The 19,412-nt window shown below is 42.6% G+C and overlaps 1 protein-coding gene and 1 pseudogene across 1 annotated transcript; one reads left to right on the forward strand and one right to left on the reverse strand.

The window, feature by feature from the left end:
* Positions 1 to 14,984: 14,984 nt before the first annotated feature.
* On the reverse strand, positions 14,985 to 16,227 carry LOC104668250 (annotated as a pseudogene).
* Positions 16,228 to 18,620: 2,393 nt separating this feature from the next.
* On the forward strand, positions 18,621 to 19,144 carry LOC104668251 (peptidyl-prolyl cis-trans isomerase A). The gene has a single exon (XM_010370917.2). The coding sequence runs from the start codon at positions 18,647 to 18,649 to the stop codon at positions 19,142 to 19,144; it is 498 nt and encodes a 165-aa protein (XP_010369219.1). The 5' UTR covers positions 18,621 to 18,646.
* Positions 19,145 to 19,412: the final 268 nt, after the last annotated feature.

Consider the following 19,412-nt stretch of genomic DNA (forward strand, 5'->3'; position numbering starts at 1 on the left):
TAGGCTGGTCTCGAACTCCTGACATCAGGTGATCCACCCGCTTTGGCCTCTCAAAGTGCTGTGATTACAGGCGTGAGCCACTGCGCCCGGGCCACATGTCCTTTTAACAAAAGGAGATGTTCCAGGTTCTTGTCACAAATTATTGCATGATGAAGTCCTTTCTGTTGATTAACAGGGCAAAAATGTTACATTTCCTTTTTGTTCTTAAAAAGACATGGTTCACCCATCGATTCTTTTTTTTTTTTTTTTTTTTATTATACTTTAAGTTCTAGGGTACATGTGCATAACGTGCAGGTTTGTTACATATGTATATTTGTGCCATGTTGGTGTGCTGCACCCATCAACTCGTCAGCACCCATCAATTCATCATTTATATCATGTATAACTCCCCAGTGCAATCCCTCCCCCCTCCCCCCTCCCCATGATAGGCCCCGGTGTGTGATGTTCCCCTTCCCGAGTCCAAGTGATCTCATTGTTCAGTTCCCACCTATGAGTGAGAACATGCGGTGTTTGGTTTTCTCTTCTTGTGATAGTTTGCTAAGAATGATGGTTTCCAGCTGCATCCATGTCCCTACAAAGGACGCAAACTCATCCTTTTTTATGGCTGCATAGTATTCCATGGTGTATATGTGCCACATTTTCTTCATCCAGTCTGTCACAGATGGACATTTGGGTTGATTCCAAGTCTTTGCTATTGTGAATAGTGCCGCAATAAACATACGTGTGCATGTGTCTTTGTAGTAGAATAATTTATAATCCTTTGGGTATATACCCAGTAGTGGGATGGCTGGGTCATATGGTACATCTAGTTCTAGATCCTTGAGGAATTGCCATACTGTTTTCCATAATGGTTGAACTAGTTTACAATCCCACCAACAGTGTAAAAGTGTTCCTATTTCTCCACATCCTCTCCAACAACTGTTGTTTCCTGACTTCTTAATGATTGCCATTCTAACTGGTGTGAGATGGTATCTCATTGTGGTTTTGATTTGCATTTCTCTGATGGCGAGTGATGATGAGCATTTTCTCATGTGTCTGTTGGCTGTATGAATGTCTTCTTTTGAGAAATGTCTGTTCATATCCTTTGCCCACTTTTTGATGGGGTTGTTTTTTTCTTGTATATTTGTTTGAGTTCTTTGTAGATTCTGGATATTAGCCCTTTGTCAGATGAGTAGATTGCAAAAATTTTCTCCCATTCTGTAGGTTGCCTGTTCACTCTGATGGTAGTTTCTTTTGCTGTGCAGAAGCTCTTTAGTTTAATTAGATCCCATTTGTCAATTTTGGCTTTTGCTGCCGTTGCTTTTGGTGTTTTAGACATGAAGTCCTTGCCCATGCCTATGTCCTGAATGGTACTACCTAGATTTTCTTCTAGGGTTTTTATGGTATTAGGTCTAACATTTAAGTCTCTAATCCATCTTGAATTAATCTTCATATAAGGAGTAAGGAAAGGATCCAGTTTCAGCTTTCTACTTATGGCTAGCCAATTTTCCCAGCACCATTTATTAAATAGGGAATCCTTTCCCCATTTCTTGTTTCTCTCAGGTTTGTCAAAGATCAGATGGCTGTAGATGTGTGGTATTATTTCTGAGGACTCTGTTCTGTTCCATTGGTCTATATCTCTGTTTTGGTACCAGTACCATGCTGTTTTGGTTACTGTAGCCTTGTAGTATAGTTTGAAGTCAGGTAGCGTGACACCTCCAGCTTTGTCCTTTTGGCTTAGGATTGTCTTGGCAATGCGGGCTCTTTTTTGGTTCCATATAAACTTTAAAGCAGTTTTTTTCAATTCTGTGAAGAAACTCATTGGTAGCTTGATGGGGATGGCATTGAATCTATAAATAACCTTGGGGAGTATGGCCATTTTCACGATATTGATTCTTCGTATCCATGAGCATGGTATGTTCTTCCATTTGTTTGTGTCCTCTTTGATTTCACTGAGCAGTGGTTTGTAGTTCTCCTTGAAGAGGTCCTTGACATCCCTTGTAAGTTGGATTCCTAGGTATTTTATTCTCTTTGAAGCAATTGTGAATGGAAGTTCATTCCTGACTTGGCTCTCTGCTTGTCTGTTACTGGTGTATAAGAATGCTTGTGATTTTTGCACATTAATTTTGTATCCTGGGACTTTGCTGAAGTTGCTTATCAGCTTAAGGAGATTTTGGGCTGAGACAATGGGGTTTTCTAAATATACAATCATGTCATCTGCAAACAGGGACAATTTGACTTCTTCTTTTCCTAACTGAATACGCTTGATTTCTTTCTCTTGCCTGATTGCCCTAGCCAGGACTTCCAACACTATGTTGAATAGGAGTGGTGAGAGAGGGCATCCCTGTCTTGTACCAGTTTTCAAAGGGAATTTTTCCAGTTTTTGCCCATTCAGTATGATATTAGCTGTGGGTTTGTCATAAATAGCTCTTATTATTTTGAGGTACGTTCCATCAATACCGAATTTATTGAGCGTTTTTAGCATGAAGGGCTGTTGAATTTTGTCAAAAGCCTTTTCTGCATCTATTGAGATAGTCATGTGGTTCTTGACTTTGGTTCTGTTTACATGCTGGATTATGTTTATTGATTTGCGAATGTTGAACCAGCCTTGCATCCCAGGGATGAAGCCCACTTGATCATGGTGGATAAGCTTTTTGATGTGCTGCTGAATCCGGTTTGCCAGTATTTTAATGAGGATTTTTGCATCGATGTTCATCAGGGATATTGGTCTAAAATTCTCTTTTTTTTGTTGTGTCTCTGCCAGGCTTTGGTATCAGGATGATGTTGGCCTCATAAAATGAGTTAGGGAGGATTCCCTCTTTTTCTATTGATTGGAATAGCTTCAGAAGGAATGGTACCAGCTCCTCCTTGTACCTCTGGTAGAATTCAGCTGTGAATCCATCTGGTCCTGGACTTTTTTTGGTGGGTAGGCTATTAATTGTTGCCTCAATTTCAGAGCCTGCTATTGGTCCATTCAGGGATTCAACTTCTTCCTGGTTTAGTCTTGGGAGAGTGTAAGTGTCCAGGAAATTATCCATTTCTTCTAGATTTTCTAGTTGATTTGTGTAGAGGCGTTTATAGTATTCTCTGATGGTTGTTTGTATTTCTGTGGGGTCGGTGGTGATACCCCCTTTATCATTTTTTATTGCATCTATTTGATTCCTCTCTCTTTTCTTCTTTGTTAGTCTTGCTAGCGGTCTGTCAATTTTGTTGATCTTTTCAAAAAACCAACTCCTGGATTCATTGATTTTTTGGAGGGTTTTTTGTGTCTCTATCTCCTTCAGTTCTGCTCTGATCTTAGTTATTTCTTGCCTTCTGCTAGCTTTTGAATGTGTTTGCTCTTGCCTCTCTAGTTCTTTTAATTGTGATGTTAGAGTGTCAATTTTAGATCTTTCCTGCTTTCTCTTGTGGGCATTTAGTGCTATAAATTTCCCTCTACACACTGCTTTAAATGTGTCCCAGAGATTCTGGTATGTTGTATCTTTGTTCTCATTGGTTTCAAAGAACATCTTTATTTCTGCCTTCATTTCGTTATGTACCCAGTAGTCATTCAGGAGCAGGTTGTTCAGTTTCCATGTAGTTGAGCGGTTTTGATTGAGTTTCTTAGTCCTGAGTTCTAGTTTGATTGCACTGTGGTCTGAGAGACAGTTTGTTATAATTTCTGTTCTTTTACATTTGCTGAGGAGTGCTTTACTTCCAATTATGTGGTCAATTTTGGAATAAGTGCGATGTGGTGCTGAGAAGAATGTATATTCTGTTGATTTGGGGTGGAGAGTTCTATAGATGTCTATTAGGTCCGCTTGGTGCAGAGATGAGTTCAATTCCTGGATATCCTTGTTAACTTTCTGTCTCGTTGATCTGTCTAATGTTGACAGTGGAGTGTTGAAGTCTCCCATTATTATTGTATGGGAGTCTAAGTCTCTTTGTAAGTCTCTAAGGACTTGCTTTATGAATCTGGGTGCTCCTGTATTGGGTGCATATATATTTAGGAGAGTTAGCTCTTCCTGTTGAATTGATCCCTTTACCATTATGTAATGGCCTTCTTTGTCTCTTTTGATCTTTGATGGTTTAAAGTCTGTTTTATCAGAGACTAGGATTGCAACCCCTGCTTTTTTTTGTTTTCCATTTGCTTGGTAGATCTTCCTCCATCCCTTTATTTTGAGCCTATGTATGTCTCTGCATGTGAGATGGGTCTCCTGAATACAGCAGACTGATGGGTCTTGACTCTTTATCCAGTTTGCCAGTCTGTGTCTTTTAATTGGAGCATTTAGTCCATTAACATTTAAGGTTAATATTGTTATGTGTGAACTTGATCCTGCCATTATGATATTAACTGGTTATTTTGCTCGTTAGTTGATGCAGTTTCTTCCTAGCCTTGATGGTCTTTACATTTTGGCATGTTTTTGCAATGGCTGGTACCGGTTGTTCCTTTCCATGTTTAGGGCTTCCTTCAGGGTCTCTTGTAAGGCAGGCCTGGTGGTGACAAAATCTCTAAGCATTTGCTTATCTGTAAAGGATTTTATTTCTCCTTCACTTATGAAACTTAGTTTGGCTGGATATGAAATTCTGGGTTGAAAATTCTTTTCTTGGGGGGGCGGAGCAAGATGGCCGAATAGGAGCAGCTCCAGTCTCCAACTCCCAGCGCGAGCGACACAGAAGACCGGTGATTTCTGCATTTTCAACTGAGGTACTGGGGTCATCTCACTAGGGAGTGCCGGACAATCGGTGCTGGTCAGCTGCTGCAGCCTGACCAGCGAGAGCTGAAGCAGGGCGAGGCATCGCCTCACCTGGAAGCGCAAGGGGGAAGGGGATCCGTTTTCCTAGCCAGGGGAACTGAGACACACAACACCTGGAAAATCGGGTAACTCCCACCCCAATACTGCCCTGTAAGCATACAGGCACACCAGGAGAATATATCCCAATCCTGGCCGGGAGGGTCCCACGCCCACGAAGCCTCCCTCACTGCTAACACAGCAGTCTGCCGCGATCTATCCGCAAGGCAGCAGCGAGGCTGGGGGAGGGGCGCCCGCCATTGCTGAGGCTTAAGTAGGTAAACAAAGCCGCTGGGAAGCTCGAACTGGGTGGAGCTCACAGCAGCTCAAGGAAGCCTGCCTGTCTCTGTAGTCTCCACCTCTGGGGACAGCGCATAGCTGAAGACCAACAGGGGAAGTAGCGGGAGCCGGTGTAGACGCGAACGACTCTGTCTGACAGCTTTGGGGAGAGCCGTGGATCTCCCAACGCGGAGGTTGAGATCTGAGAACGGACAGACTGCCTGCTCAGGTGTGTCCCTGACCGCTGAGTAGCCTAGCTGGGAGAAATCCACCACTAGGGGCAGTCTGACACCCCACACCTCACAGGGTGGAGTACACCCCTGAGAGGAAACTTCCAAAGGAAGAATCAGACAGGTACACTCGCTGTTCAGCAATATTCTATCTTCGGCAACCTCTGCTGCTGATACCCAGGCAAACAGGGTCTGAAGTGGACCTCAAGCAATCTCCAACAGACAAACAGACAGTCCTTCTGACTGTCAGAAGGAAAACTATCAAACAGGAAGGACACCTATACCAAAACCCCATCAGTACGTCACCACCATCAAAGACCAGAGACAGATAAAACCACAAAGATGGGGAAGAAGCAGGGCAGAAAAGCTGGAAATTCAAAAAATAAGAGCGCATCTCCCCCTGCGAAGGAGCGCAGCCCATCGCCAGCAACGGATCAAAGCTGGTCAGAGAATGACTTGGACGAGAGGAGAGAAGAAGGCTTCAGTCCATCAAACTTATCAGAGCTAAAGGAGGAATTACGTACCCAGCGCAAAGAAACTAAAAATCTTGAAAAAAGAGTGGAAGAATTGACAGCTAGACTAATTAATGCAGAGAAGATCATAAACGAAATGACAGAGATGAAAACCATGACACGAGAAATACGTGACAAATGCACAAGCTTCAGTAACCGACTCGATCAACTGGAAGAAAGAGTATCAGCGATTGAAGATCAAATGAATGAAATGAAGCGAGAAGAGAAACCAAAAGAAAAAAGAAGAAAAAGAAATGAGCAAAGCCTGCAAGAAGTATGGGATTACGTAAAAAGACCAAATCTACGTCTGATTGGGGTGCCTGAAAGTGAGGGCGAAAATGGAACCAAGTTGGAAAACACTCTTCAGGATATCATCCAGGAGAACTTCCCCAACCTAGTAGGGCAGGACAACATTCAAATTCAGGAAATACAGAGAACGCCACAAAGATACTCCTCCAGAAGAGCAACTCCAAGACACATCATTGCCAGATTCACCAAAGTTGAAATGAAGGAAAAAATCTTAAGGGCAGCCAGAGAGAAAGGTCGGGTAACCCACAAAGGGAAGCCCATCAGACTAACAGCAGATCTCTCGGCAGAAACTCTACAAGCCAGAAGAGAGTGGGGGCCAATATTCAACGTTCTTAAAGAAAAGAATTTTAAACCCAGAATTTCATATCCAGCCAAACTAAGTTTCATAAGTGAAGGAGAAATAAAATCCTTTACAGATAAGCAAATGCTTAGAGATTTTGTCACCACCAGGCCTGCCTTACAAGAGACCCTGAAGGAAGCCCTGAACATGGAAAGGAACAACCGGTACCAGCCATCACAAAAACATGCCAAAATGTAAAGACCATCGAGGCTAGGAAGAAACTGCATCGACTAACGAGCAAAATAACCAGTTAATATCATAATGGCAGGATCAAGTTCACACATAACAATATTAACCTTAAATGTTAATGGACTAAATGCTCCAATTAAAAGACACAGACTGGCAAACTGGATAAAGAGTCAAGACCCATCAGTCTGCTGTATTCAGGAGACCCATCTCACATGCAGAGACATACATAGGCTCAAAATAAAGGGATGGAGGAAGATCTACCAAGCAAATGGAGAACAAAAAAAAGCAGGGGTTGCAATCCTTGTCTCTGATAAAACAGACTTTAAACCATCAAAGATCAAAAGAGACAAAGAAGGCCATTACATAATGGTAAAGGGATCAATTCAACAGGAAGAGCTAACTCTCCTAAATATATATGCACCCAATACAGGAGCACCCAGATTCATAAAGCAAGTCCTTAGAGACTTACAAACAGACTTAGACTCCCATACAATAATAATGGGAGACTTCAACACTCCGCTGTCAACATTAGACAGATCAACGAGACAGAAAGTTAACAAGGATATCCAGGAATTGAACTCATCTCTGCACCAAGCGGACCTAATAGACATCTATAGAACTCTCCACCCCAAATCAACAGAATATACATTCTTCTCAGCACCACATCGCACTTATTCCAAAATTGACCACATAATTGGAAGTAAAGCACTCCTCAGCAAATGTAAAAGAACAGAAATTATAACAAACTGTCTCTCAGACCACAGTGCAATCAAACTAGAACTCAGGACTAAGAAACTCAATCAAAACCGCTCAACTACATGGAAACTGAACAACCTGCTCCTGAATGACTACTGGGTACATAACGAAATGAAAGCGGAAATAAAGATGTTCTTTGAAACCAATGAGAACAAAGATACAACATACCAGAATCTCTGGGACACATTTAAAGCAGTGTGTAGAGGGAAATTTATAGCACTAAATGCCCACAAGAGAAAGCAGGAAAGATCTAAAATTGACACTCTAACATCACAATTAAAAGAACTAGAGAGGCAAGAGCAAACACATTCAAAAGCTAGCAGAAGGCAAGAAATAACTAAGATCAGAGCCGAACTGAAGGAGATAGAGACACAAAAAACCCTCCAAAAAATCAATGAATCCAGGAGTTGGTTTTTTGAAAAGATCAACAAAATTGACAGACCGCTAGCAAGGCTAATAAAGAAGAAAAGAGAGAGGAATCAAATAGATGCAATAAAAAATGATAAAGGGGATATCACCACTGACCCCACAGAAATACAAACTACCATCAGAGAATACTATAAACGCCTCTACGCAAATCAACTAGAAAATCTAGAAGAAATGGATAAATTCCTGGACACTTACACTCTCCCAAGGCTAAACCAGGAAGAAGTTGAATCCCTGAATAGACCAATAGCAGGCTCTGAAATTGAGGCAACAATTAATAGCCTACCCACCAAAAAAAGTCCAGGACCAGATGGATTCACAGCTGAATTCTACCAGAGGTACAAGGAGGAGCTGGTACCATTCCTTCTGAAACTATTCCAATCAATAGAAAAAGAGGGAATCCTCCCTAACTCATTTTATGAGGCCAACATCATCCTGATACCAAAGCCTGGCAGAGACACATCAAAAAAAGAGAATTTTAGACCAATATCCCTGATGAACATTGATGCAAAAATTCTCAATAAAATACTGGCAAACCGGATTCAGCAGCACATCAAAAAGCTTATCCACCATGATCAAGTGGGCTTCATCCCTGGGATGCAAGGCTGGTTCAACATTCGCAAATCAATAAACGTAATCCAGCATATAAACAGAACCAAAGACAAGAACCACATGATTGTCTCAATAGATGCAGAAAAGGCTTTTGACAAAATTCAACAGCCCTTCATGCTAAAAACGCTCAATAAATTCGGTATTGATGGAACGTACCTCAAAATAATAAGAGCTATTTATGACAAACCCACAGCTAATATCATACTGAATGGGCAAAAACTGGAAAAATTCCCTTTGAAAACTGGCACAAGACAGGGATGCCCTCTCTCACCACTCCTATTCAACATAGTGTTGGAAGTTCTGGCTAGGGCAATCAGGCAAGAGAAAGAAATCAAGGGTATTCAGTTAGGAAAGGAAGAAGTCAAATTGTCCCTGTTTGCAGATGACATGATTGTATATTTAGAAAACCCCATTGTCTCAGCCCAAAATCTCCTTAAGCTGATAAGCAACTTCAGCAAAGTCTCAGGATACAAAATTAATGTGCAAAAATCACAAGCATTCTTATACACCAGTAACAGACAAGCAGAGAGCCAAATCAGGAATGAACTTCCATTCACAATTGCTTCAAAGAGAATAAAATACCTAGGAATCCAGCTTACAAGGGATGTAAAGGACCTCTTCAAGGAGAACTACAAACCACTGCTCAGTGAAATCAAAGAGGACACAAACAAATGGAAGAACATACCATGCTCATGGATAGGAAGAATCAATATCGTGAAAATGGCCATACTCCCCAAGGTTATTTATAGATTCAATGCCATCCCCATCAAGCTACCAATGAGTTTCTTCACAGAATTGGAAAAAACTGCTTTAAAAGTTCATATGGAACCAAAAAAGGGCCCGCATTGCCAAGAAAATCCTAAGTCAAAAGGACAAAGCTGGAGGCGTCACGCTACCTGACTTCAAACTATACTACAAGGCTACAGTCACCAAAACAGCATGGTACTGGTACCAAAACAGAGATATAGATCAATGGAACAGAACAGAGTCCTCAGAAATAATACCACACATCTACAGCCATCTGATCTTTGACAAACCTGAGAGAAACAAGAAATGGGGAAAGGATTCCCTATTTAATAAATGGTGCTGGGAAAATTGGCTAGCCATAAGTAGAAAGCTGAAACTGGATCCTTTCCTTACCCCTTATACGAAGATTAATTCAAGATGGATTAGAGACTTAAATGTTAGACCTAATACCATAAAAACCCTAGAAGAAAATCTAGGTAGTACCATTCAGGACATAGGCATGGGCAAGGACTTCATGTCTAAAACACCAAAAGCAACGGCAGCAAAAGCAAACATTGACAAATGGGATCTCATTAAACTAAAGAGCTTTTGCACAGCAAAAGAAACTACCATCAGAGTGAACAGGCAACCTACAGAATGGGAGAAAATTTTTGCAACCTACTCATCTGACAAAGGACTAATATCCAGAATCTACAAAGAACTCAAACAAATATACGAGAAAAAAACAAACAACCCCATCAAAAAGTGGGGAAAGGATATGAACAGACATTTCTCAAAAGAAGATATTCATACAGCCAACAGACACATGAAAAAATGCTCATCATCACTCGCCATCAGAGAAATGCAAATCAAAACCACAATGAGATACCATCTCACACCAGTTAGAATGGCAATCATTAAGAAGTCAGGAAACAACAGGTGTTGGAGAGGATGTGGAGAAATAGGAACACTTTTACACTGTTGGTGGGATTGTAAACTAGTTCAACCATTATGGAAAACAGTATGGCAATTCCTCAAGGATCTAGAACTAGATGTACCTTATGACCCAGCCATCCCACTACTGGGTATTTACCCAAAGGATTATAAATTATTCTACTACAAAGACACATGTACACGTATGTTTATTGCGGCACTATTCACAATAGCAAAGACTTGGAATCAACCCAAATGTCCATCTGTGACAGACTGGATTAAGAAAATGTGGCACATATACACCATGGAATACTATGCAGCCATAAAAAAGGATGAGTTTGCGTCCTTTGTAGGGACATGGATGCAGCTGGAAACCATCATTCTTAGCCAACTATCACAAGAACAGAAAACCAAACACCGCATGTTCTCACTCATAGGTGGGAACTGAACAATGAGATCACTTGGACTCGGGAAGGGGAACATCACGCACTGGGGCCTATCATGGGGAGGGGGGAGGGGGGAGGAGGGAGGGCTTGCATTGGGGAGTTATACAAGATATAAATGATGAATTGATGGGTGCTGACGAGTTGATGGGTGCAGCACACCAACATGGCATAAGTATACATATGTAACAAACCTGCACGTTATGCACATGTACCCTAGAACTTAAAGTATAATAAAAAAAAAAAAAAAAAAAAAAAAAAAAAAAAAAAAAAAAAGAAAATTCTTTTCTTTAAGAACGTTGAATATTGGCCCCCACTCTCTTCTGGCTTGTAGAGTTTCTGCCGAGAGATCTGCTGTTAGTCTGATGGGCTTCCCTTTGTGGGTAACCCGACCTTTCTCTCTGGCTGCCCTTAAGATTTTTTCCTTCATTTCAACTTTGGTGAATCTGGCAATTATGTGTCTTGGAGTTGCTCTTCTGGAGGAGTATCTTTTTGGCGTTCTCTGTATTTCCTGAATTTGAATGTTGGCCTGCCCTACTAGGTTGGGGAAGTTCTCCTGGATGATATCCTGCAGAGTGTTTTCCAACTTGGTTCCATTTTCCCCCTCACTTTCAGGCACCCCAATCAGACGTAGATTTGGTCTTTTTACATAATCCCATACTTCTTGCAGGCTTTGTTCATTTCTTTTTCTTCTTTTTTCTTTTGGTTTCTCTTCTCGCTTCATTTCATTCATTTGATCCTCAATCGCTGATACTCTTTCTTCCAGTTGATCGAGTCGGTTACTGAAGCTTGTGCATTTGTCACGTATTTCTTGTGTCATGGTTTTCATCTCTGTCATTTCGTTTATGACCTTCTCTGCATTAATTAGTCTAGCTGTCAATTCTTCCACTCTTTTTTCAAGATCTTTAGTTTCTTTGCGCTGGGTACGTAATTCCTCCTTTAGCTCTGAGAAGTTTGATGGACTAAAGCCTTCTTCTCTCATCTCGTCAAAGTCATTCTCTGACCAACTTCGATCCGTTGCTGGCGATGGGCTGCGCCCCTTTGCAGGGGGAGATGCGCTCTTATTTTTTAATTTCCAGCTTTTCTGACCTGCTTTTTCCCCATCTTTGTGGTTTTATCTGTCTCTGGTCTTTGATGATGGTGACGTACTGATGGGATTTTGGTATAGGTGTCCTTCCTGTTTGATAGTTTTCCTTCTGACAGTCAGGACCCTCAGCTATAGGTTTGTTGGAGATTGCTTGAGGTCCACTCCAGACCCTGTTTGCCTGGGTATCAGCAGCAGAGGTTGCAGAAGATAGAATATTGCTGAACAGCGAGTGTACCTGTCTGATTCTTACTTTGGAAGCTTCCTCTCAGGGGTGTACTCCACCCTGTGAGGTGTGGGGTGTCAGACTGCCCCTAGTGGGGGATGTCTCCCAGTGAGGCTACTCAGGGGTCAGTGACCCACTTGAGCAGGCAGTCTGTCCGTTCTCAGATCTCAACCTCCGTGTTGGGAGATCCACTGCTCTCTTCAAAGCTGTCAGACAGAGTTGTTCGCGTCTGCTCAGGCCTCTGCTCCTTCCCCTGTTGTTTTCTTAGCTGAGCCCTGCCCCCAGAGGTGGAGTCTATAGAGACAGGCAGGTTTCCTTGAGCTGCTGTGAGCTCCACCCAGTTCCAGCTTCCCAGTGGCTTTGTTTACCTACTTAAGCCTCAGCAATGGCGGGCGCCCCTCCCTCAGCCTGGCTGCTGCCTTGCGGTTAGATCTCCACAGACTGCTGTGTTAACAATGAGGGAGGCTCCGTGGGCGTGGGACCCTCCCGGCCAGGTGAGGGATATATTCTTCTGGTGTGCCCGTTAGCTTAGAGCGCGGTATTGGGGTGGGAGTTACCCGATTTTCCAGGTGTTGTGTGTCTCAGTTCCCCTGGCTAGGAAAAGGGATACCCTTCCCCCTTGCTCTTCCCAGGTGAGGCGATGCCTCACCCTGCTTCAGCTCTCGCTGGTCAGGCTGCAGCAACTGACCAGCACCAATTGTCCGGCACTCCCTAGTGAGATGACCCCAGTACCTCAGCTGAAGATGCAGAAATCACCGGTCTTCTGTGTCGCTCGCGCTGGGAGTTGGAGACTGGAGCTGTTCCTATTCGGCCATCTTGCTCCGCCCCCCCCACGCATTGATTCTTAAGTTTGAGGACACTCACTTAGGGTGGTGTCATCTGAGGCCTGAGAGCGTGAGATTTCACTTTAAGGATATATTTTACCATCATTATTCATGTCTACGGTGCCACTCCCTGTTTCTTCATTTCATTTTCTGGTTCATCTAATAATATGGAATGTCTTTTTCTGTCCATTTTATTTTCTTTGCCTTTACGGGTGGAAAATGAAAAATTCTGATATGTCAAGTGTGTTCAGTGAAGGCAAAAAGCAGCCTACAAAGATGGTGTCTCCTGTCTTCTTTTGTACCTTCCTGAGAGATGGTGTGTCATTCTTTGGGTAATAAGAAAATGAAAGGAACAGTTTGGAGACTCCTCAAAAAAACTAAAAATTGAGTTACCAGATGATCCAGCAATCCCACTGCTGGGTATAAACCCAAAATATAGGAACTCAGTATAACAAAGACGTGTCCTCACTCCATGTCTGTTGCAGTACCATTTAAGATAGCTAAGATTTGGAAGCAACCTGTGTCCATCGACTGATGAATGCATAAAGAAAATATGATATGCGTGCACAATGGAGTACTATTCAGCCACCAAAAGCATGAGAGCCAGTCATTTGCAACAACATGGGTGGAACTGGAGATCATCATGTTAAGTGAAATAAGCCAGGCACAGAAAGACATCGAATGTTCTTACTTCTCTGTAGGACCTAAAAATCAAATCAATTGAACTCATGGACATAGAGAGCAGAAGGATGTTTACCAGAGGCTGGGAAGGGTAATTGGGAGGGAGTTGGGGATGGTTCATCGGTCCAAAAATTTAGAAAGAATGAATAAGACCTATTATTTGATAGCATAACAGGGTGACTATAGTCAATAATAACTTCATTGTATATTTTAAAATAAAGAATGTCATTGGATTATTTGTAACTCAAAGGATAAATGCTTGAGTGGATGGGTACCCCATTCTTCATGACGTGCTTATTTTGCATTGCATGCTTGTATCAAAACATCTCATGTGCTGCCTAAATATATACACTTAGTAGATACTCACAAAAAGTTTAAAAAACAATTTAATTTTTTTTTAAAAGGAAGGATGATGATTTGCTTCAGTATTACACCATCCTTCTAGGCAATTCCATCATTCTTCCATTTAAAAAGTTTTTTCAGGCCGAGTGTGGTGGCTCACGCCTGTAATCCCAGCACTTTGGGAGGCCAAGGTGGGTGGATCACGAGATCAGGAGATCGAGACCATCTTGGCTAATATGGTGAAACCCCTTCTCTAGTAAAAAAAAAAAAAAAAAAAAAAAAATACAAAAAATACAAAAAATTAGAAGGGCATGGTGGCACATGCCTGTAGTCCCAGCTACCTGGGAGACTCAGGCAGGAAAAATTCCTTGAACCCGGGAGGCGGAGATTGCAGTGAGCCGAAATCATGCCAATGCACTCCAGCCTAGATAACAGAGCGAGACTCCATCTCAAAAAAACTAAATGAATAAAAATTATTTTCATCATTTTTGGCATGGTTGGGAGCAATTGTTACTTAACAGTTGGGTTACTTGTCAGTTGTTCCCAACGATGCCAAAAATGATGAAAATAATTTTTAAATGGAAGAATGATGGAATTGTCAGGATAATAATAATTGAATAACAATAATTCCCAGGATAATAACATAGTAAAGTATCTCAAGATATAAGAAAAATAAGATCACCTAGATCCTGTAATGTCTCTTATACACATTGCCCTTAGATAAAAAGGATCCCAGTGGACCCATATGGTAATTGCAAAATAAAATACGTTTTATTTAATTAAAAATATGTAAATTCCCTCTTTGTTCTTTGCAAGACCTCTAAGAAGAAAAGGCATAAAGCAATCTTTATAAAGCGTTAGAGCTTACAAAAAGAAACACAACAGGGAATTGGGAACGTTGGGTGTAGATAGATAGGCACTCTCGCTATGGGAGGAAGGATTGGCAGACAAGCACAACAGGGGGAGGCAATACAGGTGTGGGAGTCAGTGAGTAAATCAGATCCACCATTGCTCATGCTTTGCTGGGGAAAGAGGCATCAGGTTGGAGGACCAGTGATGGCTGCTCATCAATTTGAGCAGCGTGGATGCTATTCTGCAGGCAAGAAGCAGTGAGTCTGGAGGGTTTTGAGCAGGGTGGCATAAGGCATGCAAACATTTTCTTGGCTTTTTTTTTTTTTTTAACTAGGATTGTGGAGCTTTATTCCCAAGGAAAAATTATAGCTTTTAACATGTATAAAAACCATGCATAAGAATCTTTTTTAGTTGCTATCCGTAAGTTTATTGTCTTTATCTGAAAAATCCTCATAGAAAATTGTTTGGTTTAGCTCTCAGCAGCCTGCTCCTAAGCTCTGAGGAAGCTTACCTTCTTTTGAGCTACCTGATCTTTCTTCATCTTTCTTCTGAGCAAGGGACATTTTGGGACGGTTCCACCTCTTTTTTTTTTTTTTTTTTTTTTTTTTTTTTTTTTTTTTTTTTTTTTTGAGACGGAGTCTTGCTCTGTCGCCCGGGCTGGAGTGCAGTGGCCGGATGCCAGCTCACCGCAAGCTCCGCCTCCCGGGTTCACGCCATTCTCCTGCCTCAGCCTCCGGAGTAGCTGGGACTACAGGCGCCCGCCACCTCGCCCGGCTAGTTTTTTTTTTGTATTTTTTTAGTAGAGACGGGGTTTCACCATGTTAGCCAGGTCTCGATCTGCTGACCTCGTGATCCGCCCGTCTCGGCCTCCCAAAGTGCTGGGATTACAGGCTTGAGCCACCGCGCCCGGCCCCACCTCTTCTTTTTAACTTCTTTCTTGGGCTTCCTTTCATAGACTGAATTCTCTTGTATAGCAGTGTGAGCTTTCTTATACGTCTCTTCCATCATGTCTGGAGTTACACTATTCTTTATGTATTGAGAGAACTGTTTCTTGTAAGCATCTTCATCTTGTTCCATTAAGTAGCGCATGTAATCTGCAACATTTTGGCCCAGGATGTGCTTCCGGTGTTTAAATTCCTTGCTTTCGGAATCATAACCAGGGAATCGTTTGGTACTGTGAGAGATAGACAAGCTTCCATCCACAGCTCCCTTCAGGGTGCCAAAAACTTTATTGCCAGTGATAATTCTGGCAAGGCCTGCATCCAAATAGCAGGAAAAGGCACTTGGCTGACCATCAATGCTTTCCACATTATATTTATCACCAGTCACCTCCACTTGGCCTTCATAGATCTTGTCCATGCCAAACCTATTGAGAAGCCTGTGGGCCAGCAGCAGGCCAGTACAATACACTGCAGCGTAATTTGTTAGGCCAACCTTCACATCATATTTGGCAGTTTGTGTGCATATGCCGCACAGACTATCATATCCCCCTCTATACGGGCATAAGCAATCTGATAAATGATATCTCTGTTTGTTACATGAACTATCATCCTGTATTTGGGTGTGTTATATTTATTTTTATCCTGTATCACCAAACATTTCTGAGCATAGTAATCAGTTTTACCCTCTCGGCATCTTCTAAATTTCACTTGCTATCTCTTAAAGTAGGCCTTTTTCTTAATAACTTTAACAAACCCCATCCTGCGGAACAGAGAACGACATCCGTGACTCAACAGAGACCTGCAGGCCCAGCAGCGCTAGTGGGCAGAAAGGGCAAGAATCTTAACATTGAATTCAGATCATTGTGCATTCATTTTCAAGTACTTCAGTAGGGACTACATTCATGAACACAAATTAAAACCCACATGCTGTTTTCAAAGCCTATTAAAACCATACACCTATTAACAAATAAGCTATTTAGTTCAACTCTGTTTCATTGGAAGTTGACACTGACTCCCCAGGTCTTGAATGTTTTAGATGCCACACTGGCATGCCATTAGGGGTTGTGACGAAAACACCAGACGACTCATTCTGGGAAGGGGAAGTTGAAGACTGAATGTGATCGTAATCTCTAAAACGGTAAGAGCAGTGGATAAAGTGTACATGTATTTATTTTTCAAATTCTGGAGGAGTTTCATAGGGAAGAAGCTTATGGAACCATTATCCCAAGAGGTGGTAGTGCCTGCAAAAGTAATTTCAAAGATTAAGATACTTGCGGAGATGAGAGTTATAATTGGCTATTAGAGAAAATGGAGTGCTTTGGGTGGCGCACCCCAGAGGCTGCTGTCAGGGCTGTACGTTTCCAGCTGCAGAGGCAGGGAGTCATACCTAGCGTGGCCCTTCTCATATCCTTGGGAGGCAGTTTGCTCCAAGAGATGCATCTTGCTTTCAGAACACATTCCCATTGACTATTTTTTTTTTTTTTTTAAACACAAAACAATCATTTATTGTTGACTGGGCTCAGGAGGTGGTTCTCACTGGGGATCTCTTGTGAGGTTACAATAAGACATTGATGGGAGCTGCAGTCATCTCAAAGGCTGTCTGTTGATGCTGTCTGTTTGCTAGGACCTCCACTGGGACTGAGGACTAGAACACATGCTCAGCCTCTCCATTGTTGCCTGGGTTTCTTCACAACATGGCAGCAAGGATTGAAGAGCAAGCGTCCCAAGGGAGAGCCAGGCTAAAGTACCTTTCATAGTCTAGCCTTGGAACACACACAGTGTCACTTGTGCTGTTTTCTGTTTTCTTCCTTAGAAATATGTCCCTAAGTCCAGCCTATATTCAAGACTAGGGGAATAGACTTCACCTTTTGAGGGGTGACCCATCAACTTGAAAAAAAAAAAAAAACCTGGTTGTCATTTTGTCATTGTCACACATTGATAATAATTATACCTAACATTCCCCCCATTCCACCCATTCAATGAGTCAATCATTCAATCATTTAGCAAATACTTATTATTAGGCATTTCGTCCAGACTTACATCTGAATAGGGCTTCACGATTTCCAGAGAAACTTCATATCCGGTATTTGACTCGGTGTTCTCAACAACCATACATGAAAGGCTAGGTGTGTTTAATTACTTCCACTTTTCAGATAAGGCAGTGAGAGGCTGGGAAACTCATCCAAAGTCTCTGAGCCGGTGTCTGGTCCAGAGGTCATTCAAACCCAAGTCTGTCCTGGAAGGGCATTCTTTCCACTCACCACCCAGAACACCGTCTTCCTCTTTCTCTCAAAATATCCAAGACTGGAGAGGAGGATAGACAGCCAGAGAGACTTGCTCTGAGGTACTATGGCTTTTGCATTGGGTGACCACATGTGAGGTATTCGAGGCCTTTGAGGGTGAAAGGCAGTGCTATTAATAGTGACCCTGGGGTGACAGGCACGAACCAGGCATACTGGACATAGGGTCACTTCACCCACAAATGCTCAAATAACTAGAACCCAAGTGTCTTGTGCTTTTCTGCCAAATCATGCCTTCTTTTTTTTAAACTTCCTACCTCTTTAAGCAAAACCAACAAATGCTATCAATGCCACAAGGATACGAGTGATCCATCGCTCCCTAGGAGAAGGCATGAGGGCATCTATGTGCTCACATGCAATTGCTTGGCCGGCTCCTGGAACCTGCTCCATTCCATGTGAACTGAAAGGTTTGGGGTTGCTGGGCAGAGGCCTGCAAGGAGATGGTCCAGCCACCCCAGGCATCTCATTTCCCTCTTCTGCTGCATCACTGGTTGGGGAGGCAGTAAGACCACATTCTGGAGAGAGTGGCATTGAGGAGCCATGGAGTGAATACTGGGCATCGGTGTAGACCTTGCTGAGCAGAAATGGCTGGGCCTTTGTACCCCACCCACCTCAGTCACTGGGTGCTGGGTGTCCCAGGAAGGATGCAGCCTCCAGTGGCACAGACCTCTCTAGTCGAGGCAGATCCCGAAGGAGCTGAGAGCTGGCGACTTTGTGCTGACCATGCTTCCCACAGTCAGGCCCTAAGGCTTTCCTTCAAGGCGGACCTGGGTGGAGCATCTCATGCCCTATCAGGCTGTAGAAAAAACCAGAAAATAGAAAGAAAATGTCTATTTAAAATTAGAGGCTTTGCAGACGTTGCCGCCGAGGAAATTCTTGTAGTACTAGCCATGGTCAACCCTACCGTGTTCTTCGACATTGCCGTCGACGGCGAGCCCTTGGGCCGCGTCTCCTTCGAGCTGTTTGCAGACAAGGTTCCAAAGACAGCAGAAAATTTTCGTGCTCTGAGCACTGGAGAGAAAGGATTTGGTTATAAGGGTTCCTGCTTTCACAGAATTATTCCAGGGTTTATGTGTCAGGGTGGTGACTTCACACGCCATAATGGCACTGGTGGCAAGTCCATCTATGGGGAGAAATTTGAAGATGAGAACTTCATCCTAAAGCATACAGGTCCTGGCATCTTGTCCATGGCAAATGCTGGACCCAACACAAATGGTTCCCAGTTTTTCATCTGCACTGCCAAGACTGAGTGGTTGGATGGCAAGCATGTGGTCTTTGGCAAAGTGAAAGAAGGCATGAATATTGTGGAGGCCATGGAGCGCTTTGGGTCCAGGAATGGCAAGACCAGCAAGAAGATCACCATTGCTGACTGTGGACAACTCGAATAAGTTTGACTTGTGTTTTATCTTAACCACCAGACCATTCCTTCTGTAGCTCAGGAGAGCACCCCTCCACCCCATTTGCTCGCAGTATCCTAGAATCTTTGTGCTCTCGCTGCAGTTCCCTTTGGGTTCCATGTTTTCCTTGCTCTCTCCCATGCCTAGCTGGATTGCAGAATTAAGTTTATGATTATGAAATAAAAACTAAATAACAAAAAAAATAAAATAAAATAAATAAAATAAAATAAAATAAAATAAAATAAAATAAAATTAGATA

The sequence above is a fragment of the Rhinopithecus roxellana genome, chromosome 9, assembly GCF_007565055.1.
Source record: "Rhinopithecus roxellana isolate Shanxi Qingling chromosome 9, ASM756505v1, whole genome shotgun sequence".
Taxonomy (NCBI): Eukaryota; Metazoa; Chordata; class Mammalia; order Primates; family Cercopithecidae; genus Rhinopithecus; species Rhinopithecus roxellana.

Excerpts from the sequence above, each read along its gene's own strand:
- LOC104668251 (XM_010370917.2), top strand. The coding sequence starts at position 18,647 with ATGGTCAACCCTACCGTGTTCTTCGACATTGCCGTCGACGGCGAGCCC.